General features: G+C 40.1%; 1 protein-coding gene across 6 annotated transcripts in view; it reads right to left on the bottom strand.

Moving 5' to 3' along the window:
- PARVA (parvin alpha) overlaps positions 1 to 27,389 on the bottom strand; it is a 93,125-nt gene that overhangs the window by 27,615 nt on the left and 38,121 nt on the right. For 5 of the 6 annotated variants that reach the window (XM_038404236.2, XM_043516723.1, XM_043516727.1 and 2 more), the window contains 3 exons: positions 5,987 to 6,076; positions 5,815 to 5,885; positions 4,551 to 4,653 (listed from right to left, as the gene is read on the bottom strand). In XM_038404236.2, the coding sequence (XP_038260164.1) occupies positions 4,551 to 4,653; positions 5,815 to 5,885; positions 5,987 to 6,076 (264 nt within the window). Of the gene's footprint in view, positions 1 to 4,550; positions 4,654 to 5,814; positions 5,886 to 5,986; positions 6,077 to 19,592; positions 19,972 to 27,389 lie in introns of those variants that run through there. The other variant, XM_043516726.1, reaches the window with a different exon arrangement.

Below are 27,389 nucleotides of genomic sequence, written 5' to 3'. Positions count from 1 at the left end.
CATACAGGGATTTGCAGTGGTTTACGTAAATCAATTTTTAAAACTAATTTTGGAAACTATTGCAAGTTGTGTATATAGACAAGGACTTTAATTAATTTAATTCACAGTAGATCTGTGCAATGAGAAAATGGCACAAACATATTTTCAAGGTGGAGCAAAAAAGTGAAAAAAGCAAGTGTAGTGATGATTAAAGATATTTTATCAACCCAATTTTAACAAAATGTATTGGTTAATTTAAATAATGTTCTTTCATCCATAATTTCGTGAAATTGTCTAATAATTTGGATGTGCATAAGGTCTTAGATGACTATGATTTCCATCCATAAATATAATTTCCAATCCTGGAATATCTGAATGCAAAATTTTTACTGAGCAGAAATTTGTCAGAAGCATTTGGTATTTAAAAAAAGATAAATATTGCTATTAATAATATTTATCACTCCTATGCAGTAGTTCTTTTAATTTGCAAATTGTTTTATCAACATTAATTGATTAATTCTCACAACAGTCCTGTGAAGTAGGCAAGTATAAGTATCCACATTTTACAGTTTTAGAAACTAATACAGTGGAATTAAGTACAGAGAAGATAAGTGGCTTTCCGAGAGCAAAATTATAACCGAGGAGCTTCTGACTCCCAGTCATTGCCCTAAATGTTTCATCCTAAATGCTCACATGGATCTAAAGGTAGAGGAGGCCTGGGATTACTTTAAATCAAAGCTGCAGAAGCTATCAGAAGCCTGTATCCCAAGAAAGGGGAAAAAATTCATAGGAAGGAATTGTAGACCAAGCTGGATGAGCAAGCATCTTAGAGAGGTGATTAAGAAGAAACAGAAAGCATACAGGGAGTGGAAGATGGGAGGGATCAGCAAGGAAAGCTACCTAATTGAGGTCAGAACATGTAGGGATAAAGTGAGACAGGCTAAAAGTCGAGTAGAGTTGGACCTTGCGAAGGGAATTAAAACCTATAGTAAAAGGTCCTACAGCCATATAAATAAGAAGAAAACTAAGAAAGAAGAAGTGGGGCCGCTAAACACTGAGGATAGAGTGAGGTTAAAGATAATCTAGGCATGGCCCAATATCTAAACAAATACTTTGCCTCAGTCTTTAATAAGGCTAAAGAGGATCTTAGGGATAATGGTAGCATGACAAATGGGAATGAGGATATGGAGGTAGATATTACCATATCTGAGGTAGAAGCGAACCTCAAACAGCTTAATGGGACTAAATCGGGGGGCCCAGATAATCTTCATCCAAGAATATTAAAGGAATTGGCACCTGAAATGGCAAGCCCATTAGCAAGAATTTGTAATGAATCTGTAAACTCAGGAATAGTACCGAATGATTGGAGAATTGCTAATATAGTTCCTATTTTTAAGAAAGGAAAAAAAAGTGATCCGGGCAACTACAAGCCAGTTAGTTTGACATCTGTAGTATGCAAGGTGCTGGAAAAAATTCTGAAGGAGAAATTAGTTAAGGACATTGAAGTCAATGGTAAATGGGACAAAATACAACATGGTTTTACAAAAGGTAGTTCGTGCCAAACCAACCTAATCTCCTTTTTGAAAAAGTAACAGATTTTTTAGATAAGGAAATGCAGTGGATCTAATTTACCTAGATTTCAGTAAGGCATTTGATACCGTGCCACATGGGGAATTATTAGTTAAATTGGAGAAGATGGGGATCAATATGAACATCAAAAGGTGGATAAAGAATTGGTTAAAGGGGAGACTGCAACAGGTCCTACTGAAAGGCGAACTGTCAGGTTGGACGGAGGTTACCAGTGGAGTTCCTCAGGGATCGGTTTTGGGACCAATCTTATTTAATCTTTTTATTACTGACCTTGGCACAAAAAGTGGGAGTGTGCTAATAAAGTTTGCAGATGATACAAAGCTGGGAGGTATTGCCAATTCAGAGAAGGATCGGGATATTATACAGGAGGATCTGGATGACCTTGTAAACTGGAGTAATAGTAATAGGATGAAATTTAATAGTGAGAAGTGTAAGGTTATGCATTTAGGGATTAATAATAAGAATTTTAGTTATAAGTTGGGGACACATCAATTAGAAGTAACAGAAGAGGAGAAGGACCTTGGAATATTGGTTGATCATAGGATGACTATGAGCTGCCAATGTGATATGGCTGTGAAAAAAGCTAATGCGGTTTTGGGATGCATCAGGAGAGGCATTTCCAGTAGGGATAAGGAGGTTTTAGTATCGTTATACAAGGCACTGGTGAGACCTCACCTAGAATACTGTGTGCAGTTCTGGTCTCCCATGTTTAAAAAGGATGAATTCAAACTGGAGCAGGTACAGAGAAGGGCTACTAGGATGATCCGAGGAATGGAAAACTTGTCTTATGAAAGGAGACTTAAGGAGCTTGGCTTGTTTAGCCTAACTAAAAGAAGGTTGAGGGGAGATACGATTGCTCTCTCTAAATATATCAGAGGGATAAATACAGGAGAGGGAGAGAAATTATTTAAGCTCAGCACCAATGTGGACACAAGAACAAATGGGTATAAACTGGCCACCAGGAAGTTTCGACTTGAAATTAGACGAAGGTTTCTAACCATCAGAGGAGTGAAGTTTTGGAATAGCCTTCCAAGGGAAGCAGTGGGGGCAAAAGATCTATCTGGTTTTAAGATTCTACTTGATAAGTTTATGGAGAAGATGGTATGATGGGATAATGTGATTTTGGTAAGTAATTGATCTTTAAATATTCAGGGTAAATAGGACTAATCCCCTGAGAGGGATATTAGATGGATGGGATCTGAGTTACCCAGGAAAGAATTTTCTGTAGTATCTGGCTGGTGAATCTTGCCCATATGCTCAGGGTTTAGCCGATTGCCATATTTGGGGTCGGGAAGGAATTTTCCTCCAGGGCAGATTGGAGAGGCCCTGGAGGTTTTTCGCCTTCCTCTGTAGCATGGGGCATGGTTGACTTGAGGGAGGCTTCTCTGCTCCTTGAAGTCTTTAAACCATGATTTAAGGACTTCAATAGCTCAGACATAGGTGAGGTTTTTCGTAGGAGTGGGTGGGTGAGATTCTGTGGCCTGCACTGTGCAGGAGGTCGGACTAGATGATCAGAATGGTCCCTTCTGACCTTAGTATCTATGAATCTATTGTATTATCAATGTGGACGTAATTTCAAAACAAACTTATTGAAGGTCCTTTCAATATTGATAGTAAGCAAAGGGAAAAAATCCAATGGCGCAACTGTCTTAATTCAGGCAGAACTGTACTGATGTCAGTGGAATTGGACAGGTGTCAATGAGACCGGAATCAGGCTCCATTATCATTATTAGCAAAGACAATGCTTGATAATGTTTTTGTTAAACTGCCAGGCTCCTCCCAACCACTGATTAACACGTAAAGATAATTTAGCAATAAAACCTCCCTGATACCACCACCACAAATAAAACAGTTAATCACCCATCAGTTTAATTTCACAAAAGAAATAGTCAGCTTGTGAGTTTATCTTGCGTCAATGGCAAATCTTGCAACGGGAGAAGAAATGGAGCCTAACAGCCCACTCCTGCAAGGATCCAAATGAAGTCAAAGGGCCTCTTGCATGAGCACCAGGAGATCTGGGCCTTAAATCTTCAGATCTGGTCCAAAGTCTGTTGAAGTTGGTGGAAGGATTGCTATCGACTTCAGCAGGCTCTGGATCAGGCCCAAGTAAGTGAAATATTAATATCTATAGTAAATTAATTAGATTGTGTCTGATGTATGTTTTGGGGTTGCACAGAAGTTAGTGGGGCTCTGCCCACATGGATCCAATACAGGAACAGAGCTATATTAATTGAATTACAATGTGTTCAATTTCTTAATCATTCATAAAGGCACAGTCTCTTTATGGACCTGGTTTGCATGTCCATTACTAGAACTGCTCATAGAATGTTTCAAGATTAGTTTCAGATACTGGATTTTACTGTAATCACCAAGAAAGTGGCTTCTAAACCAACAGTTAAGGTACATGCCAGCTCTGCTTTCATAGTCTTTTCTTTCTCTCTTTCTCAGTTGAAGCTGTTTGCAGCCCACTGGGTATCATTATCTCACTAATATTAAATCAGACCTCAAATCAGACAGAAACTTCAACTTTCCAGAGGGACTTTGAAATTTGAATAAACTAAACTATGGAACCAGCACAGATTAAAAACTTCCACCATTGTAATGGAAATACCCTCGCTTTCAGACTTGGTTTCCACTTGTCACATAGTTGACTTTCTACAGCACACATGCAGATAATACATTTCATTGGAGAGAGATTTCCTGCCAAGACTAGAACCCTGCCTCCAGCACCCCTAGTATGCATTATAATCTTTTTATCAACGACAGCGTAACACACAGTACAATGTAGCTGATAAAACTGCTTCCTTTATACTACAGGATACAGACTATTGTTCAAGGGTCTTAGAACACTGCGCTATTTTTATATCATTTTAGTGCAACAAATGTAAAATGATACCAAGCCTCTTCTAACTAGGAATGAGTGGCCCACTTACTGAAAGTGCTCCAACAGAATGCATATATATACATATATAGTTTCTTACCAAATAATTTCTGTAATACTTGTCCATCATACATGTCTTCAGCAAGGTCTTTCACGATGATCCGTTCTCCTACCAATACATCATTAATCCAGTCAATTAATACCTATAGGAGGAACAAAAAAATTGTCAGGATTATGCATTGTGTACTTACAATGTAAAACATATGCCATTTTATACAACAATAGCAAACACTCAGCAAAGAGAGCACCAATGCTACAATGGCAACTGGTGTGGCGTTCCAAGAGGAGCAAATGAGAGACTCAGGCATAGAAGGGGATAAGAAATTTTTGCTGGTTACACCAGTGGTAACTGAGTGCATGACCAGAGGAGATATCGATCTAACCCCTCTTGGAAGGAAGGATCAGGGTAGCAGAGAGCTCTGAGTGTGGGACTGATGCAAGCCCTTTTAGGCCAATGCCTTTTCATTGATTTCAATGGGTTTTCTACCAGGCCCTTAGTGAGAGGAGAAAGTTACAGAAGTCAGCCTCTAAAGAAGCTATCTACTGATGCTCCTGATATAAGATAGAGAAAGGAACTACAGAGGAAATCAGAGTAGTGTTATGATTAGAGGGCGATTGGGATTCAGGACTCCTGGGTTCTATCCTAGGCTCTGTCACTAGCTTTGTACTGTTGGGCAAATCACTTAAACACTTTGTACCTCATCTAAAAATTGATACTTTACCTGCTTAGTTAGAACATGTGCTGTCGCATTTTGAGGTTCAACCCAAACCAGCAAGAACTTTGTCACCACATGCCCTGTAACTCTGGGTGCCTTACATGCTGTACTGCTGCGGCTCACAGCACAGACACCAACAGCCAGCAGACAAGTGGGCTCCACTGCCCTGAGTGTCTGTGTACTGTGAAGTCCTGGTTTAGTGCTTTGACCCCAGCAACCTGCCTACCACAAAGCAGTCCCACCCTGGCTTCTAACAACCTCGGTTACTACTTGCAGGGTGGCCGCAACACACTCCCAGTCCCAAATTTTCCCGAAACTGCCTGCTTGGTCTCCTGCATTTGTCTACTGGCTATGGGTGTCAGGGCTGTAAGCCACAGCAGCGAAGCATTTAAGCACCCAGAGATACAGGGCAGGTGGTGATACAAGCCCTCACTGGTCTGGATTGAACCCCAGAATATCACATGTGCGCTGTTAATTGCTCATACAGTATTTTGAAGTGTTCAGATGAAAGAAGTCAGATAAAAGGAAAAAGTAGTTTAGCTTTCTTTTTACAGTGAAATCTGAAAGCGTGTGCATGCTTTCCATTACCTTTATTAGCTCTTGTAATTTGGGGTCACTTCTTGAATTTGGATCAATCATTGTTCGGACTTCATTTTCCTCTATGAGTTTAAAAAAAAAAGATATTACAAAAATTATACATTTATAACATTATAGTTTTCATCAGGTGCTTATGTTAAGATGTAAAATTTTTGTGAATTACCCAGCATTGTGTCCTCAGGGTCTAGTTCAAATGGAATTGGACTGAGAGGTAAATTAATGGCATTTATTCCTTCTTCCTGTAGTTCAGACACTAGAAAATGAAAAAGAAAGCTTGGTCAAATTTCAGTCCACTTTTACTTACTATTTCTCTCCTGTTAACAGCTACTTTAATTATATTCATTTATTTGTAAGAACATGAACCCATTGCCTAAGCCTCGGGGCAACAAAAGTAAGAGGCACAATCCAACAAAACCTTACTCATATGAGTAGTTCTGACATGAGTAATTTCACTGAGGTCAGTGGGACTACCAAGAAGAGTTTGCAGGATCAGGTTCACTCACAGTCTAGAGGTCCTGAATTCTACTCCCAGCCCTGCACTGGGTCTGTGGCCTTGGACAAATAATTTCACCTCTCTGCCTCAACTTCCTGGGTACAATGGGGCTAATAATACATACCTATTGACTTCACAGGGAGATTGTGAGCATTGATTTGAAAACATTTATAAAGTGCAAGTATTATTATTGCTCTATCATTTGGGAAATGTTTTGGGGCCCTTTGGAGGAATGGTTCTATATGCACAGGATGATATTATTAACGCCATAGCAATGATGACTGTTGCAATGCTTGTTACTCTAAAGTGCACAAAAGCAACTTAGAAGAAACAAACATCTTTAATATTAAAATAGTAACTTTACTCCATACTCTTACCTTACTTGTGTGTGTGTGTGTGTGTGTGTGTGTGTGTGTGTGTGTGTGTTATATTTTACACAAATATAGAGTGGCTCTGAGTAGCTATTTTAACAGTAAGATAATGCTGACAATAATAGTTCCTTGGATTATTGGATATTGTCTGAAACTGAAGGCTGAGAGCAATGGACCAATCTAATTCGTCATGTGACTCCAGTGAATTTAGAGGAATTACACCAAGGCTGATTTTGACACAGCATGCACAAATCTCAGTAATTGTTTATACATAAAGGGAATTGTTTTTTTTAACTGCTCATGTCCCCCTAGAGACAATTGCTATTGGTTTTATTATTCCATTTGATTTTTATGTTCTAAGGTCTTTATGGGCATAAAAACTTCAGTGAACAAAAGACTTCCACACAGAGACTTCTATGTACTGAAATCTTTATGCCCATGAAGGATTTCAGCACACAGGTTTCTAGGTAGAAAACTTTATTCACATACATTTTGATAAGGGCGTATAGTGAATAAAATCTGCTAAAGCCAGCTGGCTCCTCTAATTCCTGGCTTTACCCTCCAGAGGAGCTGGTTGACTAGCAGGGTCAGACCAGCCCTACTTGGGCAGGACATATGAGAGGAAGCAGCTAGTTTTTCTTCCTAGCAGGACACAGACGGGGAAACAGTCAAGCAGTCCTCTCCCCATCAAGAGCCATTGGCAAAACTGGCTGATTCTTCATCCTGGAGATTGGGTACACTAGTGCCATATGAGACAGACTTTTTAACATCTATATGTCAAGTGTTGCACTACAATATGGTATCGAAGTCTCAGGAAGGTAAGAACAACCCCAACTCAAACAAACAAAAAAACCCAGCTAATTTTAGACCATATGTCTAATCAATTTTGTCTAACCAATTTAATTATGAATAAATGGTTTGGTAATTAACTTCAATGAAGACAGGATTTCACTGATAGGCACTTATCCTGCATATGAAAGTGAGTAATCCCACTGAACTCAATGACACTATTCACATGCTAAAATTACTCAGATATGTTGTAAGTCTGCAATCTTGAGGCTATAGTGTATACCCGCTCATGAAATGTGACTCTTCTCTCACATGTATTGGTTATACACAAGTGAAATTCCAATGACAATGAAGTATCAGAGGGGTAGCCATGTTAGTCTGGATTTGTAAAAGTGGCAAAGAATCCTGTGGCACCTTATAGACTAACAGACATACTGGAGCATAAGCTTTCGTGGGCGAATACCCACTTCGTCGGAACAATTAAGTTACTCCTTATTTTGTGTGCACGCACACACAAAAATATATAATATTGAAATGACCATTCAAAAAAGTTTGTCAGGTTGTGTGTGCTGAGAGCAAAATATATTGCATAATATAGCAATGGGATTTCTAAGAATTTCCATTACAGACCACTACTATATGTTTAGAAGTTTATAGCTCAACACAAGAATTCAATTTAGGTTATAAGAAAAGGAGCTGTAGCTACAGCTACAGCTCATGAAAGCTTATGCTCAAATAAATTTGTTAGTCTCTAAGGTGCCACAAGTACTCCTTTTCTTTTTGCGAATACAGACTAACACGGCTGCTACTCCAAAACCTGTCATTATGATTTAGGTTATGGCTTTGCATACTACATAACATTTCAGCAGAGTAGTCCATTTTAAAATTGTATTTTATTAATTTATGTGTTTTAATTAATTTACATAAAGAATCACTAAAGTAGCTCTAGTACTTTAATAAAAACAGAGGTACACAGGTTTGAGGGAACTTCTGTTATTTAATAGTGATATTTCACAAATGACTGAGACATAAAATAGCCCAATGTCCTGTAGTATTGTGAGGAAGAAATTAAACCAGAGGAGAGACTGGGGTTTAGAAATGAGATGCTGCTTATGAACAGTGAGGTTTTTGGGTTTTTTAAAAGTATAAAGATTTTTATTACATTCTTAAATATACAGACCTGATTCTCTGACACAAAACAGCGGAGTTACGCCCCCCTAGTGGTGCAACACTGCTCTAAAGCCACTGGATCTGACTATTGGAAGATTTCTGTACCCACTCCACCCAGTCCCATGGCAAAGGAGGCCTGGCTGAAGAAAAGAGGACATAGCTAAGGCTCCCTGCGCTGCAGCAATCCCCAGCTGCCAGAATTGCCCATAGGGATCTTTGACAGTTGTGCTAAAGTAGAACATCCACCAGAATTTGCTATTTTACATTGGAGACTGGCTGAGTCATTAGATCAGCATCAGGGCATGAGTGCAAAATGTACATCTACAACGCTGTCTCCTCTGTGGTGATTGCTGCCCAACTGCAGCCAAGGATCTAGGCAATCATGGGCTAATTCTCCTCTCAGTTACATTAATGTAAAATCAGGAGTAACTCTACAGACTGCAATGGATTTATGCCAGTTTATGTTTGTGTAACTAGGAGGAGATTCAGTCCCTCTATTCACAAAGTTGCTTATATGGTTATTGTACTGGGTGGAGGTCAGGGTTGAATTTACCCCTGCTGTGAGATCACTGAAGTCAGGGGAGTTACACTTGGTCCAGAGAAATCTCTTCTCATACTGACAGTTTGCAATTCCCAGTTAAAACTCCTGCTGAGGAAGGGATAGTTTCCTCCTCAGACTTATGATTATCCCCCATATGCCAGAGTAAGTAGGCACTGCTCTACAGATATCAGTGGTCAATCAGTTGCCTCCAATTATGCCCACCATGATTTTGGCCCCAGAGCTGTGGAGCTCAAGGGCTTATATCAACAGCAGCCATAGCAGCTATTTACAGCTGGATAGAGTTCTTAACAGTTTAGAAAATCTAGCATTAGAAGGTCATAAACCTATGTTAACAAATCCACGTGAGTGCTATGAGCCAAATTTTACCTTTTGATGCATGTATCCAATTGCCATTGAAATCAGTGGAAGCTGATGAGCACATACGAAAGTGGAGTACTCCCTGCACAGTTTAAATTGGCTTAATTCCTCTAATACATGCACCCTGTTGCTTCACACAGCATTTATTAGACAGTTTCATTTGGAGTTTTATGTATTTATTTTCTCTGTCGAAAGCATTACACTGTTCTGTTTAGTATGAAGGGTTTTATGGTATTCAGACTTGAAGTAAAACTTCTCTTACAATGTAATATAACTGAGCTCAGAAATGCGATGTCATTTGATATGCTCTCTGCGGTTTGATATACAATACATGCTACAAAAGAATCACACAAAAAATATGTCATAAGGTAGCATTAAAAGTGTTCCCCTCTGTATGCTGCAGCTCTTTCTTTCCACAGTTTTACTGATTCTGCACTTACAAAATTAAATCAAGTGTCACAAGAACAAAGGCTGGGTTCTGGGAGCGTGCCACTGACTTTGCTGGGAATAGGTTTGGACTCTAATGTTTGAAGAGCTAATGTTGGAAGAGTTAGTACAACATTGCCAATCTCAAGTGTTCAAAATCATAGATCAGGTCCCAAACAGTCATGAGGGTGGGTTTTTTTGTTTTTGTTTTTTTAGATAAATAAATTTGGGGTTTTATTTGCTTTCTAGGATTTGAGCTTTTAGTGTTCACATTTTCAAGCTTCCTTGTGTAATTATGAGGGCTAGAAATATACTTTTATTTCCTTGACGAAAGCTGAAATTCGGCTGCCTTCACATGATTCCAGGATCTGGGGCTTTACAAAAAAAATATCCCAGTAGTAATCATGGGAGTTGGCAACACTGTCAGAGTTCATTCATACTCAGGATGGTCATGGGCTTCATATGCAACATGCCTATCTCAAATTATTCTTGCTTGTTGTAGGACTAATTCAAAAAAACAGTTAGCTGCACAGTTGCCACTGCCAGACTCAGGGTTGCATACACACCCACATACCAAACACGTATGTACCAAATATACACCCTGTGCCCTAAGCTCCATCCTTAAACTAGAGATGGTCAGAAAAGCAGTCAATTAATTTCATCTTTCCAAGGGAAAGATCTAAATAAATCAAAATGAAAATGTTAGTTTCATTTCAACTTAAAATGTCATTTTGCTTTGGTTTTTGGAAATCAAAACCATTTTGTTTTCCATTTTTAGAATTTCCTCCTTATCCTCTTTTCCTCTCTTTCTTTTTGTTGGAAAAAAAAGTAAGAAAGAAGGAGAAAATGGGAGGGAAACCTATTTTCTCATTGTTTTCTGATTTTTTATTCCAGTTGGAAAACAGTAAAAGTAAAAAACTTGGTTTTCCTCCACTTTCTCATAGTTTCTCTTTTAAAAACCTTCTCCACTCTTAAATTAACAAAGGGAGAGAAGGGTGAGAAAACCACCCCCGGAAAATCCCCAAAGTTTGCAGGGGAGCCAAAATGAGATGGCTCACTTTACCCTCATATTCCCACATAGTGATCAATGGCTCCATGTCTAGTTGGCAGCCGGTGTCAAGTGGAGTGCCCCAGGGGTCGGTCCTGGGGCCCGTTTTGTTCAATATCTTCATAAATGATCTGGAGGATGGTGTGGATTGCACTCTCAGCAAATTTGCAGATGATACTAAACTGGGAGGAGTGGTAGATACGCTGGAGGGGAGGGATAGGATACAGAAGGACCTAGACAAATTGGAAGATTGGGCCAAAAGAAATCTAATGAGGTTCAATAAGGATAAGTGCAGGGTCCTGCACTTAGGATGGAAGAATCCAATGCACCGCTACAGACTAGGGACCGAATGGCTCGGCAGCAGTTCTGCGGAAAAGGACCTAGGGGTGACAGTGGACGAGAAGCTGGATATGAGTCAGCAGTGTGCCCTTGTTGCCAAGAAGGCCAATGGCATTTTGGGATGTATAAGTAGGGGCATAGCGAGCAGATCGAGGGACGTGATCGTTCCCCTCTATTCGACACTGGTGAGGCCTCATCTGGAGTACTGTGTCCAGTTTTGGGCCCCACACTACAAGAAGGATGTGGATAAATTGGAAAGAGTACAGCGAAGGGCAACAAAAATGATTAGGGGTCTAGAGCACATGACTTATGAGGAGAGGCTGAGGGAGCTGGGATTCTTTAGTCTGCAGAAGAGAAGAATGAGGGGGGATTTGATAGCTGCTTTCAACTACCTGAAAGGGGGTTTCAAAGAGGATGGCTCTAGACTGTTCTCAATGGTAGCAGATGACAGAACGAGGAGTAATGGTCTCAAGTTGCAATGGGGGAGGTTTAGATTGGATATTAGGAAAAACTTTTTCACTAAGAGGGTGGTGAAACACTGGAATGCGTTACCTAGGGAGGTGGTAGAATCTCCTTCCTTAGAGGTTTTTAAGGTCAGGCTTGACAAAGCCCTGGCTAGGATGATTTAACTGGGACTTGGTCCTGCTTTGAGCAGGGGGTTGGACTAGATGACCTTCTGGGGTCCCTTCCAACCCTGATATTCTATGATTCTATGATATTCTCCCTGCTGATGTGCAGGTTTTCTGGAGAGCATCTATAGCCCTAGGGGTTCAATCCTGTAAACACCTGTGCATGGGAACAGCTTTGCTCATCTGAGCCATTCCATTGACTTCAAAGTCTTTGCTGGATCAGGCACTAAGAATGCAGTTTTAATGTTTTTTGTTGAAAACTAACAAGTGATAAACAGTCTGGGTCTGATCCTCATCTGGTGTAAATCAACAAAGCTTCACTGAAGTCTATGAGAGTATACCGATTTACATCAGGTGAGGGCCTAGCCCAACAGAGGCCTAATTTTCATCTCACATACTCTAGTTTTACACTGATGTAATTCTACTGAAGAGTTACCCCTGACTTACACTGGTGTGAGAGAAGATCGAGTCTCACAAGTGGGGTAGGAGAAAGAGAGATGGCATATTTTCAAAGTGCCAAAATTAATATTTACAAATGATACCATTTGTTCAAGCAAACTTGTATAACTTGTTTGTGGATCATTCAAAACATTACATCCTATCAGTACAGGGACCCGTTATCAACCCACACAGGGAAAAGAAAAGAACAATCTAAAATGTTAGCACCTAAATTTCTTGCATGGATAATTCACTTGATATATATTTTGGCAGCTCAACCTTAATTTGGAGACAAAAGAAACCCACACAAAAGATAGTATGTGTACAATGAAAGTGAATATGTAGTTGTTTACAAGTAAGCAGAGTATGACATGGCATCCACCAGAAATTCGATATTCACAGCACAAAACAGCAGAAACATACACATAGGAGCCTTTTTATATGCGGATCATTGTCAAAAGTGTTTTCAGAACATAAACCTTAAGTTGTAAATGTTACTCCCCATTCATTCTCAAAGACATAACAAATGAGGGAAGAAAAGCAGAGATATATTTGCAGTTGAAAATGTTTTTCAGGAAATGATCTGCACAGGAATATCATTCTCATTCCATTAACTGCTGACTCCAAGCCAACCATTTGTAAAAGTAAATATGCAAACTGGGCTACAACAATGTGTCTCACTTTAATGTTCCTGCATTAATAATCACTCTCTCTAAAAGGGTCCATTTTCTTTGGATGTTTAATTTCTCCATTAAACAAAACCTAGCAGAAAAGATGTGTGGGTGGTGGGGGAGGGAATCCTACAATTTAATTCTCTTGTATATAGTACAAATTAATTGAACTTTTCTTAGATGTCTAAAGCTATTCAGTGGTACTTAAATACTTTGTTTGCTGGTATCTGACTTCCCCCATGCAATAAATAGAAAAAACACAGATTACACATCATGAATAAGAGAACTTATGAAGGATCAAAGGACTCCTTATAAAACCACTTGTACTGCTCCTTAACCACATGACACTCAGCCGCACTAAACTTTGCATGCTTCCAAATTCCTGTTTGGGATAAAGGACCCTTCTCAGCATTCCCTTGTGATTTATAACAGGTAAGAAATGATGCAGTGTCAATCTAACGTAGGTGCCAATGATTCCATTCATACCTTTGGATTCTCTCAACACATCTATTAAAACATGTCATCTCATGTACGGGTTTTCAATATGCTTGAAAAAACCATAAGGTGGGGTAGGGAAGACAGGTAGATAAGAATCCAAAATTCCTTTTTAATTCCCCCCACCCCAGAAGGACAAATAGAACCAATCAGAAATTTTATGACTTCTACAGAACATACCATGACTAATAAAGTGTCTGGTATAGATGGAAGCTTCTAGAAATAGCCTCAATTTTTAATGCCTTGTTGGCTCTTACACAATTCAGCAGTGGCAGGGGACAGCTGTAAGTTATTATTTGGTCTGCTAGTGATACCACTGCACGAAAAATTAATGTCATCATCGTGACAAATTTATTGCCAAGTCGGACTTATAGTTCTCACTATGCTGTATGCCACATCCACTCAGAACTTCATGGTGACAGCAACGATAGAACTCAGATCCTTGCCCCAAAAGCATAGGCTTCTACCACTTGAGCTGAAAGAAAATCTCAGGTAGCCGCCTGCAGTATAGAGTAATAAACAAAGACAGGAGTAGTCCTGATTCCCAGCCAACAGAAGGTAGCCAGTTCATTACACTATTTGGTTTCTAAAAATTGAGTTAAATGGGGGGGGGGTTATTTTTTGGGATTGATTTTCCCCTAATGTTCTGTGAATTACCAAGCAACTTATCCAACATCAACAAGACGCGTTCATGCAGAAAAGACAAAACCAAAGATTTGTTCCAAGAAGTCTTTTCCAGTTCAAAAAGTTCTGTCTATTCCTCAGAGAAATCGCAAAAATAGTTCTCAGGAATGTAAGGGCACACATTTGTTCTACTGGTAGCGTGACAATGGTTTGCTGAATCTCTTGCTCATTTCTCCTTGTGGACACAAGCCTTGTTTTCTGACAGAGAAAAAGTAATGCTAGCCCTACTGCATTCCCATGATCTGCGTCACATTTTTTTCAAGTGGATTTAGGGAAATGATTGCACATATGTTACATTCACAAGGGAACTAAAGTTCCTTTTCCAGGATAAATATGTAGTGTATGCACGAAACAGGACTGTAGTTCTGAAATTGCAGCTCCTGGAGCTGCTTCTATCATAATGGACAAACATCTGTTCGTCTTCAAGAAACGTCTTCTTGACAGAAGACCAGGTGTTATGTCGAACTTCCAGATATTTTTACAACCAAGGGGAACAAAACAAACTTTTCTGCCATGAGGGTCTTCAAGTTCTTCTCCTTTGTGATTCATCATGCCCTATGAATAAGATTTCTTTGGTGTAAAGTTAACCATGATAAAACATGTGGACGATACCAAACCGGAAGAGTCTCAAACACAAAGGAAGACAGGATCAATGTGACCTGGAGAGATTAGAACAGAGAAGAATACAGCAGACAGGTGTGATTTATTATTAGTAGCCTGCTGCACATGCTCATATCCTTCACTCGTCCTTCATCTAGTTGAACATCTAACTGGGGTCTCATGTTTCAGCAATATGATCACCTTAAATGGGCACACCATTAATGGACTTGCGTTGTTCATCCAGTTTTAAAAACCACTTTACATGCATTTAATATTTGTAAAATGTAATATTTTTGTGTAATCTCCCTCTGACCTGCCTGCTCTCTACAATTCTCTGGAGAGTCAGGACCTACAGTTTGGGAATCATGATCTCAGACAAGCCACTATGTTTTAAGATACTGAATTAACAGCTGTGTGCTGATGGGAAGAATATATGTATTGGTCTCTTCCTCCTCATCCTTCTCAGGGTAATTCAATATGAGATCCTGCCTAACAAGTTAGTTCCTGTTTCAAGATTCTTAGTTCAGGCAACTGGTGACTTTTCTTCCACCTCACTGCCACTTATTGTTATTTACATAGCCTAAGTGCTTAAGGAATTCCCAATTTGATTTTTTATTTTCTTACAGCCAGCAGGTTCTATAACCCATTAACAGTTTCTGAATCAACTAGACTTTAGGATTCTGTTTTGTAATTTACTGCTTCAAGAAAAGTACATGTCTACATGTTTTAATGCGAGAGAGATAACATGTAGTGTCTATCAAAGTATGTTCATTTTAAGGCCCAGAAATCTTGACAGCGACCTTTTAGATAGGAAAGCCATTGGAAACCTGTATGTTGATGAACCAAAGACCGATTATAAGCAATTATAACCGTAGTTTCATTGTTGGGAGGCCATGCTGCCTAGTGGTTAGAGCAGTGTACAGGGAGTCAGGTGTCCTGGGCTCTATTCTTCTTTGCAGCATTGGACAACTTTACTCTTCCGCAGAAGAGGCATAATACTACTTACCTTCGGCACAGTGGTGTCATGGGGCTCAGTTAATGTGTGTATAGTCAGAGCATTCAGTTCCTCTAATGAATGGTGCTGCATTAGTGCAAGCTGTTGTTAAGAGTAGTATATGGAAAATATGTAACTTAAAATGTAAAAAAAAAAGTTGGGGCATGTGTTAAAAGATGATGATACAGAAATACCTCTTCTAAGGATTCAATTGTTTTATACACCTGACAAGGCCAAGAATGCCTCATTTTCAGCTGCCTTTTTGGTGCACTTTTGTGAAGAAATCCAAAGTTTGTAAAAACTCATAAGAGAAAGCAGCATGTCAGAACCGAACTAGAATCTCATTAGCTGGGAATTTCCCTGGCACAGATGAGCCCTCATCCAGCATAGCTCCTACCCTTATTGTCCACAAGCTAAGGAGCATTTGAGGGATTTCTGAAGGATTCGAAGGGCATGGCTGGAGCACATTAGAGCTCTGGCAATTTCTGGCTAGTGGAAAGCCCCTTGAGGGCCCTAGTCATATGACAGATTAGAATAGCCCAGATGCTCTCTAATCTATGCCCCACCTATAGTATCAGATCCAGAAATCAGGGAGCTGCAGCTAAATCTTTTGTGTCCCCCTCCTTCACAGTTATATCTAATGTGTACTAGCCACAGCTGAGACTCTGGGCCAGCGGTTGTCAACCCCCGGGCCACATGCAGCACAATTAGCACACAGCTGCGACCCAGCTCAGCTGTGTGCTAAAGGCCAGCCCACGTGCTAGGGTTTGCCAGGTTCCCGGCTGCCTGGCACAGCACAGTCAGGGGTCCGGAGTCCAGGCCAGCCAGCCTGCCTGGCAGGGTCAAGGACCAAGGGTCAGGGTAGCCGGTCCACCCTGCAGGGGCAGAGACCTGAAGTCATGGCAGCTAGCCCTCTCCACGGGGTCTGGGGCTCCCAGCCAGCCCCGCAGGGTCTGGGGCAGCTGCGTGGGAGGGGTCCAGGGTGGGCAGCCAGCCGCCCTCGCATGGCACGGGTCTAGGGTCAGGGTCCAGGTTACTGCTGCCCTGCCACCGAGCCCCTGCAGCCCAGGTAACACATTGTGTAATAAGTTGAGAACCACTGCTCTGGGCCATTGTTACTCTTTTCAATCAGTAATAAGGTTTTTATGCTTTGCTTTTAAAATTAAACTGAAAATTTAAAAAGAAGATGTTCTCAGAAAACTTGGGGGCAGAGTAAGGTCTCAGGGGCACGGCTGGGAAACCAACACAAGAGTCCAGGACCCTAGCCTGGGGAAACTGAGTTACTCTTCAATTAATACAGGGAATGAGCCAGCACTTTCCAATTTAACCTCTCAACACACTTTACCAACGTTAATTAATTTAGAATCATAGAATCATAGAATATCAGGGTTGAAGGGACCTCAGGAGGTCATCTAGTCCAACCCCCTGCTCAAAGCAGGACCAATCCCCAAATAAATCATCCCAGCCAGGGCTTTGTCAAGCCTGACCTTGAAAACCTTTAAGGAAGGAGATTCCACCACCTCCCTAAGTAATCCATTTCAGTGCTTCACCACCCTCCTAGTGAAAAAGTTTTTCCTAGCATCCAACCTAAACCTCCCTCATTGCAACTTGAGACCACTACTCCTTGTTCGGTCATCTGGTACCACTGTGAACACTCTAGATCCATCCTCTTTGAAACCCCCTTTCAGGTAGTTGAAAGCAGCTATCAAATCCCTCCTCATTCTTCTCTTTTGCAGACTAAATAATTCCAGTTCCCTCAGCCTCTCCTCATAAGTCATGTGTTCCAGTCCCCTAATCATTTTTGTTGCTCTCTGCTGGACGCTTTCCAATTTTTCCACATCCTTCTTGTAGTGTGGGGCCCAAAACTGGACACAGTACTCCAGATGAGGCCTCACCAATGTCGAATAGAGGGGAATGATCACGTCCCTCGATCTGCTGGCAATGCCCCTACTTATACAGCCCAAAATGCTGTTAGCCTTTTTGGCAACAAGGGCACACTGTTGACTCATATCCAGCTTCTTGTCCACTGTAACCCCTAGGTCCTTTTCTGCGGAACTGCAGCCTAGCCATTCGGTCCCTAGACTGTAGCAGTGCATGGGATTCTTCCGTACTAAGTGCAGGACTCTGCACTTGTCCTTGTTGAATCTCATCAGATTTCTTTTGGCCCAATCCTCTAATTTGTCTAGGTCCCTCTGTATCCTATCCCTACCCTCCAGCTTCAACATTCCAGGGAAGTAGGAAATTATTACTATGCCACTTTTACAGATGGGAGAAAGTGATGCACAAATTGATTAAGGGATACATTTTGAGTTGGGTCAAGATTCAGCCTCCCTGTCTGTGTAGATAATCTGTACCTGTAGAAGGGAAGCTGGGCGTTTAAAAATATATCCCTAGTGACTTGCTTGCAGTCATACAGGAATAGCACCTGAACCTCTTGATTCCCCGTTCTATGTCATAATCACGAGACCATCCTACCTCCTACATCTCAGCTCTGGGAATTTTCATCATGCCCTATGAATCGCTCTTTATGAACCCTTCATAAATCCTCTTGTGCATTCCCAATCTGCAGTCATTTCTTTCTAAACCCAATCACCTGCTCTAGCCTCTGGTTGCCTCTTCCCAGGGAAGTGGTGTACTGGTGTTATTTGTTGGAGTACAGTATTACTACATTGTTAAATTAGAAAACAAGTGGTACACAATATCAGCAACAGCATTATAGAAATAAACTGTATTGTGAACTGTACATATTTTGCTGTTGTTCTTTCCAAGATACTTTGAACAAGAAGTAGCTCATATAATCATTTGCTAGCACCCATCAAGCAGGGCTATAGCACTAGAAATAGCTACCTACAACATACTGCCTTTAAGTGTACTTCACTCACACTCCTCAATATCCAGCTTCTTTTTTCAACATCCAGAATATTGAGACTAATAGTAACTCTAGTGCAGATTCAAAGTTTTGCTATTTTGTATTGGACACACGTTAGAATCTGAGTAAATAATCTTAAATGGGTTTTCCATAGCATTAACACAAATTCAGAGGTCTCTAAACATAATTTTCAGATGTTAAAGCCATAAATATTGATTTAATTTCAATAGCATCTTATTTAAACAGCTTTATGTACCAAAAGAGCTTGTGGATTGAAAACAACAATTACTTACAGCTATTCGTATTAAGAAATATTTAGTGAAGTGAAAATAATATGAAAAACGAAAGTACCCTCTCCCACACAAACCCATCTGAAAATCCTCATTTGAAACACGCTTTTGACTAACCTAAGCAATTTATCCCTATGTAGAAAATCAGACTCTGAAGTTTATTTCATATAATTTTCACATTGGTTCAGATATTACTAAGAGCCTGATCCTGCACTCACTGAAGTTAATAGTAACACTTGCATTGACCTTCAGTGGGTCTAGAATCACGCCCTAGTTAATATCTCATATTGTAGAAATATTTTAGACCCAGAATAACATTTGAAATGAACAAACTACAATGTTGTCTTCCACTGTTAACTGGTGGGAGCTTCACAATGCAAAGTCTGACCAAAGCAACAGGACAATAACCATCTGCCCTCAATTTTAAAATATTAGAAAACAAAAATTAACACCCCTTACAAAAATATAAGTGCAGAAAGTAATACTCAGACACCATAGAAATTGAAACATGAAAAACAATGATGAGTAGCGTAGGATCTCTTACCTTTAGGGCAAAGGGCTCCACAGCCCATTGTGCACTATCCAAGTCACCCTCATTTTATCTGCACAAGGAGTTGTCTGTAAGGTATTTCAAGTCCCTTTCCTTGTAGGCCTCCTTTTTGTTGCTGTTCTGTGAAGCTGTATTCGTAGCTGTAGAGCTTGTTTTCCAACAGAACGCTCCTGATACATCTCTCAGCTCAGTGCATCACTTCACAACAAATGACTGACTGCCTATATAATTTAATATGATGCCACATGAGACTCATAGACCATCTGCAAAACAAACTAAATCTGCCTTTCACAGCTTGGCAAGTTGTTGTCTGGAGAGCTAAGATGCAGCTTTGACTATATCTTTACCTGTCATATGATCGAATGAAAAACTCGAATGGCATCTGTAAGGCATGTAATTTCATGCAATCTCAGAGTCCAGTTCTAATGCTGAATAACTGGTATTTTCCCCCTTACAATTTGGGATAGAACCATAGTTATCCTAAAAGGATGGGACAGGGCAGAATGGAGACATGGCAACAGGAAGTGGAACACCTGGATTTTTGCCTGCATTGGTTTTGAAAAAATCAGAGGTGCAGAATGATAAAAAAAACTAAAAGTGGTTGAAGAGTGAAAATCAACATAAGCAGCCAAATAATTAAAATATATTTTCAGAATTGAGATGCAAGTGTAATATGGTACAAGGGAAGTTCAAATTCCACTCCTACCCACTGTGCCTCTTCTCCATCTATAGGTCCTACTCCCACTGAAATAGATGGCAAAACTCCAACAGGAGGAGGATCAGGCCCTAAAACGGAAACAATCACATACAGAAAGTTGGAGGGCCAGGAGTTAAAATGCATGAGACATCACAGGACAGTAAAACACCTGGGAAAGGAAAATATATAATCCTCTTCCCCTCTAGAGTGATTGTGGCTTAGTAGAGGACCAGATGAAATAATAATCAGTTTTGATTTGGTGTCAGAACTGAATTGCTATGAAGATATTAAAAAAGGAGCTGTAAAAGTTCCTGAACGCCTGTTTCCACTTGGCGCACAAGGAGGAAATGACACATGACTGGCTCCATCCTGAGCAGCAGAAAGTGGTTACCTTTCTAGTTTCCATTTAAACTTCATCGGAATTACCACTGTGAAAGTCATACTGTGGGGTGCTCAGAGTTATTCATCTGTGCTACAAACCACCACTCACTCTTGGTCCTGGTTCTGAAGTGACCCATCATAGAAAAGATACAATGTACTCTACAAAAGGCTCTTGCATTGCACCAATCACGGTGTAGCCATGAGGGAGCTTTAGGTGGGGCACTTAACTCACATATGTTCCTTAATGAACACTGTGGTTGATGAGCTGTTCACTGAGCTCCAGCCTCTCTCCTGGAAGTTCTGCTGCTGTGTAGCCCTCTACAATAATGAGGGCTATCCACCTGGCATACTGCATCAGCACCCACTTCCTCACAGAGCAGGAAGGTGAGAGTGCTGCCATTTGAATAACACCAGTTAACTGTGGAAAAAATGAGATGAAATACCGAAAGTTTTCTCGGTCTTTCCTCTGATTTCTTCTTTAAAACACTGCTTGTACCTCCATAGTTCCAGGAGGACCCTGTCTAATTAAACTAAGGTACCTGGGTGTAGTTACAGTAGTATTCAGTGGGCAAGAATGAGAGCTTTGTAATAACCAAAGTGGGGTTGTTTTCTGAGGGATAACATTTGCAGGAGTCTCTTTAGTTAGGAAGTTTAGAATTCAGGTCTGAAGCACATGCTTGGGGGTAGGGAGCAAAGTTTTGTAAGTACACACTCCTGTCAATCCATTTTTGCTTCCCACAAACAACTTCAAATAGGATTTCACTTCTACTTCCTGTAATCTAGAAGAAATTAATCATTTTATTAGTCTCAGATTCAGAAAATGTGCTTCCCCTTGCCCTAAGCAGAAATCATTGCAGAAAAGAACAGCATATTGGTGAGATGCTTTGGGCCTAGGCTTCCCAAACTGTCATAAAGGGTTGATTTTCAGCCCCACAATTTTCAGCTTCATTAAAATAGGAAGTTTAGCAAAGGGAGGAGGGAAATCTTTTTCAAGTGGTTTTGGCCATCAATATAGGAAACAATTTAAAGTCAACATGATACTGATAGCTTAATTTGTGAAAATGGATAAATACCATATCTGCCACATAGCACATTAACCCATGTAACAAAGAAATACAGAAATAGCACTGCAATGCTTGGTTAAAAGGTTTTGGTTCAGAGAGGAGGAAATTTAATTAAAGCATGTAATGTCAATTACTGTCATTTGTAATTGTATTATGCCTCCCTAGAAATAATGCAGACACAGAATTCTAAAGTTACCTGCATGTTTGATGTAAATGAGATAAAATTATCTAGGTCCTGAGAAAATCCAGATAGTAGTAGAAAAAATGCACTTTGCCTAACCTCATATGTCATAAAAATTAATGATTTATGGACCATCTTTAAACCGTTGATTATATGAGAAGTGATGTGCCTCCAGTTTAAACAGATAAGCCAACAAACACAGCATTTGGCTTGAGAAATGTGTGTTTAAAAAACTTGATGTTATGCCAGGATATTTTTAAAAATACTAAGTCAAATTCTGTTACATCAGTTTGCACCAGTAAATAATTTGACCTTCTGTTTATATTAATAAAATCTATCAAAAAATTACAGGGCCTGATCCTGGATGCTGCTCTTTCTTCTTTGCTCTACCCTGTACAAAAGGGACAGTGAGCTAGTTGTGTGCAGGGAAATCCCCAGGTGGCAAAGTCAGAGTAGTCAGCTCTGCATCACCGTCTCTCCCTGCACACTAAGCATAAGAGGCATCACCATCTATCTATACCTAGTTGTTATAAAGCACGTTTTCATCCATAGATCTCAAAGAAGGTCAAAGTACCAATATTTCCATTTTACAGATGGGGAGACTGAGACAGAGTGGTGAAAGGACTTGCCCAAGGCCACACAAACCACCACTGGTACAGCAATGAACTGAACCCCAGTCCATTGCCCTCTCCACTAAGCCACACTATCTGTCTCACTATTTCGTAGAAGTTACTGCAAGTGAATGTTAAGCCTTGAGGTTTCTCTAATTTTTATTAGGAGCCCTGCAACTTGCCACCAGGACTGAAGGGTGAAAAACTGGTGGAAAGTCCCCCATACTCTAACACTCCCAGGCTGCTACTCCTACTGCTGCACCCTGGAGGATGATACTTTTCTTAATAATATAGTGTTACAGAGGGTAGTAATTAAAATGCAACAGAATAATGTAAGAGAAGCTATTGTTGTTTTTAAAGTAAAAGCCAGTCAGACTATTTCTTATAGTCTCTAAGTCCCACACATGTATTGTGTCTGTCAAACTCCCCTTGAGGCATTTTAAGGATGTGAAGATCACAAAAGGATGCAGATTCACTTAAAAATATCTGAATCTAATCTACATGAATGGAAAAAGAAGGAATCTTGTAAGGGAAAAAAAGAATACACACTGTATGAATAAGGAGAAGCAAAATTGTTGTCATATATGAACCCAAAGAGAGAGAGAGATAATGGGCCAAAACTCATGCTCAGTGTAACTATGGTTTCAGAGTAGCAGCCGTGTTAGTCTGTATTCGCAAAAAGAAAAGGAGTACTTGTGGCACCTTAGAGACTAACAAATTTATTAGAGCATAAGCTTTCGTGAGCTACAGCATCCGATGAAGTGAGCTGTAGCTCACGAAAGCTTATGCTCTAATAAATTTGTTAGTCTCTAAGGTGCCACAAGTACTCCTTTTCTTTTAGTGTAACTATGGTGAGGGCTCTACACCACTGCCCTGCCTCCCCCAATCCTGAAGTTAACAGAGGCTAAAATGACCCTTTCATAAAGAAAGCTGCCTCAGTGGTCTCCTAGACCCTGCTCTGCTGACCGTAGAGTGCTGTGCCCTCTAGTTCCACACCCTGGAATATCTCTTCTTGCAGCTAACACATCCTCTTTCCCAGGGAGAGTGGCAGAACAGATGGTGTAAAACCTGCCATGGTGGCTTTATGAGTTCCAGTAGGGTTGGTTTAAAGTCATTTTGCACCACTCTAGCAGCCAGTGCAAAGGGCCCTTAATCATGGTCAAGAATCTGGCCTAGAAAACACAATGCGCTAGATATTCAAAATTCTCTTAGCAATAGCTAAGAGTGAAAGTATAGGGTGGCATTTTCAAAAGCTCTCAACAAAACTCAGATTTCAATGGGAGAAAAGTCAGGCCAACACTGAGGACTTTGGAAAAACTCATTTTCACCGGGAATCTTAAGAAAGGGTAAAATCCACACATGAATCATACTGAAACAGATTAGCATTTTGCAAAAAGGAGTGGACAATTGTCAGGGTTGTATTTTAGAAGTTCAAATATAATAAATCTTCAAAGAAAATGTAGGGCAAGTGACAAGTGTTACATTGGTAAGTATCATTCAAGCTCAGCAATTCTAGAAGACTGAAGCTCAGGACAGCAAAACATTAAGAACAACAGAATGGCCATACCGGATCAGACCAGCGTCCATCTAGCCCAGTACCCTGTCTTCCAACAGTGGCTGATGCCAGATACTTCAGAGGGAATGAACAAAACAGGGCAATTTAGAGTGATCCATCCCCTATCATCCAGTCCTGGTTTCTGACCATCTTGGCTATTAGCCATTGATGGACCTATCCTATATGAACCTACCTAACAATTTTTTGAACCCACTTATACTTTTGGCCCTCTCAACATCCCCTGCCAACAAGTTCCACAGGTTGATGGTGCACTCTTGCAGGAATAATTTCTTGTGTGTTGTGCTGTTTTGTTTTTGATTTTTACATCTGCTGCCTGTTCATTTCATTGGGTGACCCCCTTCATTCTTGTGTTATGGGAAGGAGTAAATAACACTTCCTTATTCACTTTCTCCACATCAGTCATGGTTTTATAAACATGTATCATTTCTCCCCTTATTCATCTCTTTTCTAAGATGACAGGTTTCAGAGTAGCAGCCGCGTTAGTCTGTATTCGCAAAAAGAAAAGGAGTACTTGTGGCACCTTAGAGACTAAAACTTATTTGAGCATAAGCTTTCGTGAGCTACAGCTCACTTCATCGGATGCATTTGGTGGAAAACAAATTTTCCACCAAATGCATCCGATGAAGTGAGCTGTAGCTCACGAAAGCTTATGCTCAAATAAATTTGTTAGTCTCTAAGGTGCCACAAGTACTCCTTTTCTTTTTTCTAAGATGAACAGTCCCAGTCTTTTTAATCTCTCCTCATAGGGAAGCTGTTCCATACCCCTAATCATTTTTGTTTCCCTTCTCTGTATGTTTTTCCAATTCTAATATATCTTTTTAGGGATGGGGCAATCAGAACTGCATGCACTATTCAAGGTGTGGCCATACCATGGATTTATATAGTGGCATTACGATATTTTGTGTTTTATTATCTATCCCTTCCTTAATGGTTCCTAGCTTTTTTGACTGCCGGTGCTCACGGAGCAGATGTTTTCAGAGAACTATCCACAGTGACTCCTTGATCTCTTTCTTGAGTGGTAAAAGTTGATTTTGTATGTATAGTTGGAATTATGTTTTCCACTTTATATTTATCAACATTGAATTTCATCTGCCATTTTGTTATCCAGTCACACAGTGAGCTCCCTTTGTAACACTCTGCAGTCAGCTTTGGACTTAACTATCTTGACTAATTTTGTATCATCTGCAAACTCAGCCACCTTACTGTTTACCTCTTTTTAAGATCATTTATGAATATGTTGAACAGCACTGGTTCTAGCACAAATCCTTGGGGGATCCTGCTATTTACCTCTCTCCCATATGAAAACTGGCCAATTATTCCTACCCTTTGTTTCCTATCTTGTAACCAATTACTGATCCATGACAGGACCTTCTGTCTTATCCCATGATTGCTTACTGTGCTTAAGAGTCTTTGGTGAGAGACCTTGTCAAAGGCTTTCCGAAAAAGTCCAAGTACACTACATCCACTGAATCATGTTTCTTGACCCTCCATGTTAGATGTTTCTTGACCCTCATGTTTCTTGACCCTCTCAAAGAATTCTAATAGTTTGGTGATGCATGATTTCCCTTTACAAAAGCTGTGTTGACTCTTCCCCGACATAGCATGTTCATCTATGTGTCTGATAATTCTGTTCTTTACTGTAGTTTCAACCAATTTGCTTGGTACTGAAGTTAGACTTAACAGCCGGTAGCTGCCAGGATCATCTCTGGAGCCTTTTTAAAAAACTGGCATTACATTAGCTATCCACCACTCATCCGGTACAGAGGCTGATTTAGCAACAGGTTACATACCAAAGTTAGTAGTTCTCATATTTCAGTTCCTTCAGAACACTTGGGTGAATACCATCTGGTTCTGGTGACTTTTTACTGTTTAATTTATCATTATATTGTCTACTGAAATAAATTACCACTAACACAACATGATTCACTCATATCAAAAATGACTTCAGATTAAGAGACAGACTCTCAGTAGGTTGACAGATTCACAGCTATGCAATTGTTATTTGTTGTGCCTCTAGCAAAAGGTCCAAGTGTGAATAAATAGATGACAAGACCACCAACTTTCATCTTGCAAGCAGCTTGGGGAGTCTCAACACACAGGATGAAAGAATCACATTTGTTATTATATTTATATTTCACGTTTCTAGGTGACTTACATCCATAGAGATACTCCTAGTCCTTACCAAAAAAATCCGTTCATAAGCTTTTCAACTTGAAATGCTCAACAATGTAACTCCCCCCTCCAAACCAGTAACTCCCATTGCCCGCTATTAAATCAGGCTATGCGCTGGTCTAAAGCTTGACTAACCAGATATACTTATATTGAGTAATGAAATAGTGTAGAATTATCAGTTTCATAGGTAAGGAAACTGAGGCACAAAGGGCTTGACTCTGACTTACTAATGCCAGTAGAAAGGGAGAGAAACTACACTTAAGTCAACAGAGTTCCAATGGTGTAAAACTAGTATGTAAATCAGAATCAGTCCTAAAGAGATTAACTGCCAGATACTACTTATATGAGTAAGGGTGGCAGTATCTTCCTCCAGTGTTATAGTTCCTATTGATTTCAATGGGGCCACTTGCAAAGTAAGGTACTATTTAGAGAGAGTATATCTAGCAGAATCTGGCACTAGGTAATTTGATCAGTGTTACAGATTATGATCTCACTTTCACAGGTGAAAAATTACAGTGTAATTACTCCTGATTTACACCGGTGTAAGTGAGGTCATAATCAGGCCCAAGGTCTGTATGACACTGCCAGGAATAGAGCCTAAGCCTCTTGACCCTCTGACTTGTATTTGAACAAGATCATCTTTCGTTTCTTGTCCCTTTCTTGTTACTTTCTCTCTGCCTTCCCTTTGTCTCTTTGTTACTTAACTTGGACTCCAATTTCCGTCATCTCAGGATCCTATCTGCTAAACTGCATTATATACTCCACTTCTTTTTTGTTCTCTCTCACTCTCTCTAGAACATTACCGAGCTGGCAATAAGTTTCCTGTGAGAGACTACTTTCCTGTCACACAGTAAGCAATTTACTGACAACCACTGTTCCCATACAGTTATGCACCTAGACAGTGAACTGGTTAGCAGTTCCATATGTCAGAGTTGCTACAGTTTTCTGGAAAATTGTATTACTTTGGGTAAATAAAAAAAGCTAACAGCAGCAGGAAAAAAATCATAAAAATGTAGCCAAATTTGTTTCATCCTGCCTGCATCAGCAAATTTGGTCAATGACCTCTCTATATGAGTCATGCAAGAGCTTTAAAACTTGCAGTGATTTAT

Source organism: Dermochelys coriacea, chromosome 6 (genome assembly GCF_009764565.3).
Source record: "Dermochelys coriacea isolate rDerCor1 chromosome 6, rDerCor1.pri.v4, whole genome shotgun sequence".
In the NCBI taxonomy this organism is placed as follows: Eukaryota; Metazoa; Chordata; order Testudines; family Dermochelyidae; genus Dermochelys; species Dermochelys coriacea.
Note: the sequence above shows the minus strand (reverse complement) of the source record. Positions and strands in the feature narration are given on the sequence as shown.